Source organism: Anneissia japonica, unplaced genomic scaffold (genome assembly GCF_011630105.1).
Source record: "Anneissia japonica isolate Jap-2015-1 unplaced genomic scaffold, ASM1163010v1 scaffold6524_len355483_cov145, whole genome shotgun sequence".
NCBI lineage: Eukaryota > Metazoa > Echinodermata > Crinoidea > Comatulida > Comatulidae > Anneissia > Anneissia japonica.
In genome coordinates this window covers 191,321-195,970 of record NW_022722980.1, presented here as the reverse complement: position 1 = coordinate 195,970, position 4,650 = coordinate 191,321, and the positions used below count along the sequence as shown (strand labels likewise).

Genomic DNA, 4,650 nt, shown 5'->3' with positions numbered 1-4,650 from the left:
ATTTCAAGTAGTGTGCTACCCTATTTTAAATCATGGCTACCCATTTCAAATCGTTTGTTAACCATTTGAAACAATGTGCTACCCATTTCAAATAGTGTGCTAGCCATTTGAAACAATGTGCTACCCACTTCAAATAGTGTGGTACCCATTCGAATAATGTGCTGCCCATTTCAAATAGACCATTGTAAACAACCGGTTTACTCATTCGAAATAATATGTACAATTCACTCTTCTGTACTAGGGTTGCCTCCCCAACCCGGCCTATCAAATGACAACGTTAATCCGGGTCTGTTTTTTTTTTTTAAAGAAGGAACGCAAGCCGACTTCACGGATCATCAGTTAATTGCGGTCTTTTTGATGATTCCAAGTCGTTATAACATACATAAAGCCGATGATAGGGCAGTCGAATTAAAAATGAATGCCTCTGATGCTATTATACATGCAGTTATTTTAAAGAAATTTGTACCTGGAAAAAAGCGTAGACCAAAAACGCGGGAGTCTATTCACCTCGTTTGAAGAATGAAACCGGGTTCGAGGAAAGTAAAGACGGATACATTCTATTACTACGTTCGCGAGGCTGTCGTGATGACCGTAGATGAAAGTTGTGTTACCAATAAGGGAAAGGGAGAATCGGACAAGGAACCTGTTCTTATAAAGGAAACCGTACTGAAGGATGACATTAAAACAGCGTTATATGAGGAACGAGTGAAATGAATGAGGGAAGAAAAAAGAGCACAACCTTTGAAAATTAGACTAGAGCAAGAACTGAAGATGCGATGCAAAGCCATCCAAGACTTGGCCAAAATAAAACCAAGCTCTTCTAATCACATTCCGCACATCGATTATCACCATTTATTTAATTTAAACACTAGGATTGGGAGTGGAACTTTCGGACGTATAGGATCCTATAGGTCCCTATAGGGGCCTATAGCCGTATAGGATCCTATAGGATCCTATAGGAACCTATTGGCGAAAAACCTATAGAATCCTATAGGAATTTGTCCTATAGGATCCTATAGGATTTTGTCCTATAGCATCCTATAGGATCCTATAGGATATTTTTGCCAGGGTTGAGATGCCAGTAAACTTTATTAAATTGATTGGAAAATGAACTTTGGTTTGCTGTATGTATGGTTTAATACAAAAGATCACGTAAAATGCAAAAACTAAAATGCAAAGTTAACGCTAGAATAAGTATATAAAAATTATTTTAAAAATCGTATTGCCTTTCCTTGCCATTTGTATTTTGTGTTAACATTGGCGGTTATTTTTACAAAACATATTCCCCAAATTTCTATACATACTTGCACAGGCTTCTGATTGTCGATTGTGTCTACTGTTTCTGATAAAAAAAAATAGGCAAATTATTATCTGTTAATAAAGGTATTATTATCTGTTAATAATGTTGAAGAGGGATTAACTTGCCAATAAGTTTGATGCAACTGTTGGCTTAATTTTTATTTAACATTTTTTTTGTCTTTTCTTTAGGGTAATGTGTCAGATGACGATTTGAAAACACAAGTGGACTTGGGATGCAACTTTTATGTTCAAGCAAAAGTGTAAGTTGTTTAGATCTTTGAATGTGTTAAATATTCTTAACTTATTATTTCACGTTGGTTCAGAATACACATTTCTCAACCATTTTGTGAGTCAAGCCAGGCCTGTGGGTCTATTGTGATGGTAGTTTTAATAGAAAATGTAATGTTAGTGTAAATGTATGTTAGTCACTTTAACATTGTTTTTTTTTTGTTTTTTTTTTAACAGACCGGATACTTCAAAGATATTTGTTCAGGTTGGGTTTGGATTTTTTGTCGAGTTCACTCTTACAGAAGCCTTGATTTTCATCGATGAAAAAATAAAACAACTCAACAAGTAAGTCTTTTATTTATTTTCCAGGTTAACAAAATGAAAAGCTTCAGCTAAAAGTAACAGTACTAAGATGATTGCCAAATTGTACACTATCAAAGTGGCTCTCCAATACTGCACCAATAAAAGCAGCAGAAATACATTTATTGTACTGTATTTTAACGACTATACTCATAAAAAATGGGGTAACATTCTAGCGTTTTATTATTTCATTGTATACATTGTAGAAACACAGACTTAACGGTTGATAGTGCGAGGAAGTTACACCTAGACAATAAACATACAAATAATGTATGTATTTTTGTGTTATTTTGCCAGCAGTACACTTGATTGCACAAGTGGGGTGCCCTCTGAACATATACCAACCCATGCAAAAAGTGGACAAGGAAACTCGCACTTGGCAGAGGCAATAAAAAGTACTGTCCATTGTCGGATTTCATAAAACTATCTTGTACTTTTTTTGGCACACGGAAGAGAACCTAAAAATAGGCCGACAGTGAACGTGTTCAAAATTGAAATAAAACAAGAGGGACTGCTCACCGGTCCGCGCGTTCCTCCACGCTTAAATACGTTTTTTTTTTGTGAAGATCTAATAAGATAGAAATGTTTTAATAATATAATGTTTATTTGTTCAAAACAAATTATTAATTAGAATGTTCATTTGTAGAAAATTAAATTAAAATATTTAAAATTTAAAAAAAATTAAATTTCTTAAAATTGGAAAAAAAAATTGAATACCAATACGCGATTCAAACTCACAACCTTAGGTTCTTTAGAACATGTACACTTAATTGACCGCACTATGCATGCGACGTGCCCTATTATGGTAATATGGCAGTAATGTACAGTCCTTGCTCACACTCCAGTGTTTTGTAGGTGTAGGAGGAACCCTGGGTCCAACTTAAAAAAGGGCGATGAACATTTGTTGGAAATCACCTCTAGTTTTTCTGTACAAAATTTCCTGCATGTCCGTTCAAGTTCTAGTAACAAGAACAAGAGGTTTTGGGGTCAGCACCTTGTGCAGACCCAAAAATTCTAAGCTTAACAAACATTTTGATTTGCTCAAACAAAATGAACAGAATTGCATAAACTTGTCTCTCAAAAGTTAAAGTTCAGTGGCTCTGTTGTTTATGTTTGATGACGTTTTGTATCTTATTAAGTCGATAATTATGTTGTCTACCGCAGAAAGTGTGAGAAACTTACCAAAGATTCAGCCACGATCAAAGCAAATATAAAACTTGTGTATGAAGCGCTCAAGGAACTGCAACATATCAGTGACAAGAAACCAGAAGAAGGTACTGTGGTTTGGTGAAGATATTCTTCAGTGATGATTTATTTATCAAATGGAACCAGCAATTTACTACACAACTAAGGTATACGTTCATATCAACACATTGTTGAAATGATAAGCCTTAAAATACTGTTGAAAATTGTGAATATATTTGTAAAATTGTGAATATGTTTGTAAATTTGGTCATACACATCAGAAAGTGGGAACAAATTGGATTATGCCACGTAGGTTGCCTAGATTGACTAACACTTATTTAAACTATACTTGCCTTCATTGTTAAAGGTATTATTATCCACGTTTTTAATGTTTCATTTGTTTGTTGTAAACAAATGTATGTCTTGCGATTTAAGATGCTTGAACCTTTTTGTTTGTAAATTCAGAACCTCTGTCTGTATGAATTTTTAAAAGTTTTCTTTGCGGATAGTAGTTTCTTCATAGCATCCAACATTGTATCGCTGTATTATTGTATTATGCATGGATAACCCATGCATATTTCAATAATACATTGATACATGTAATGCGAAATCTGTATTGTTTATTGTAGCGTTTTAGTGTTAAATCAACGAGATCCAATTCCCATTGCTCATCAATATCTGTTACATATAATCTATATCTCGGGAAACGGTGTTGAATAGGCTTATGTAATGTGTATGTGTCTTGTGTGCTTAGCCATTTTGTAACTTGTTTCTTAGTAATATTTAATTCATCTTTCACACTTTGATAAAGTCGTTCTGCACCTTCAAAACTGCCAGGATGTTTAGGATCGTAATAGACTTTTCTCAATTTCTCGTCAATACTCATTTCTCTCACACAATCAAATAAAACGAGACAACTAAATCGAAGACTAATAATCATTTAAAATTCATTCATTTTTTTTCCATAGATTTATTTACAAACACTATTGAAAATGATTACAGTAGAACATCACAGAAAAATAATAATAATAATAATAATAATAATGCATGTATAAATACATTTAAAATCGCTTATGCATTTAAATTTTATCAGCATATATTGAAAACAGGATTTGTAATTTACAGCAATCAAATAATAATAATAAAAAATTATAATGATAATAACGATAATAAAAATGAGACATGGTACGTTTAAGAGCTTCAAACATTAAAAATTGTATCAAATAAATGAATATCAGATTGAATTGAAAGCAATAGATGGAATGTATTTTCACATGTAATACTAATGCTTTGTCGATCAAGCCATTGATCATACACAACTTGATCATCGATATAGTCGTCATATATAGTATTTTCTCAAAATATTTGCTTAATTGGTCGTAGCCGGACATCATCAGACAAATTTGTGATTTGTATTTAAGATGCATAGGAATACATTCGTCACTGGTTTGTGAGCCAATAGCAAGCACTTAAAATTAGTAGGTGGAGTAAAAACCAACCATACAAATTTAAATAAGTTGTTTATTATAAGTAAATTTATTTGATTAACAAGTACCTCTTTGAAGCAAACTCTAAAGT

The 4,650-nt window shown here is 33.0% G+C and overlaps 1 protein-coding gene across 2 annotated transcripts in view; it reads left to right on the top strand.

Annotated features, from left to right (window-relative positions):
- Positions 1-4,620, top strand: part of LOC117112033 (protein UXT-like) — a 17,197-nt gene extending 12,577 nt beyond the window's left edge. For both annotated transcript variants that reach the window (XM_033255077.1, XM_033255076.1), the window contains exons 4-6: positions 1,489-1,559; positions 1,765-1,872; positions 3,052-4,620. In XM_033255077.1, the coding sequence (XP_033110968.1) occupies positions 1,489-1,559; positions 1,765-1,872; positions 3,052-3,178 (306 nt within the window). In that variant the 3' untranslated portion in view covers positions 3,179-4,620. The remainder of the gene's footprint in view (positions 1-1,488; positions 1,560-1,764; positions 1,873-3,051) is intronic.
- The last annotated feature ends 30 nt before the right edge of the window (positions 4,621-4,650 follow it).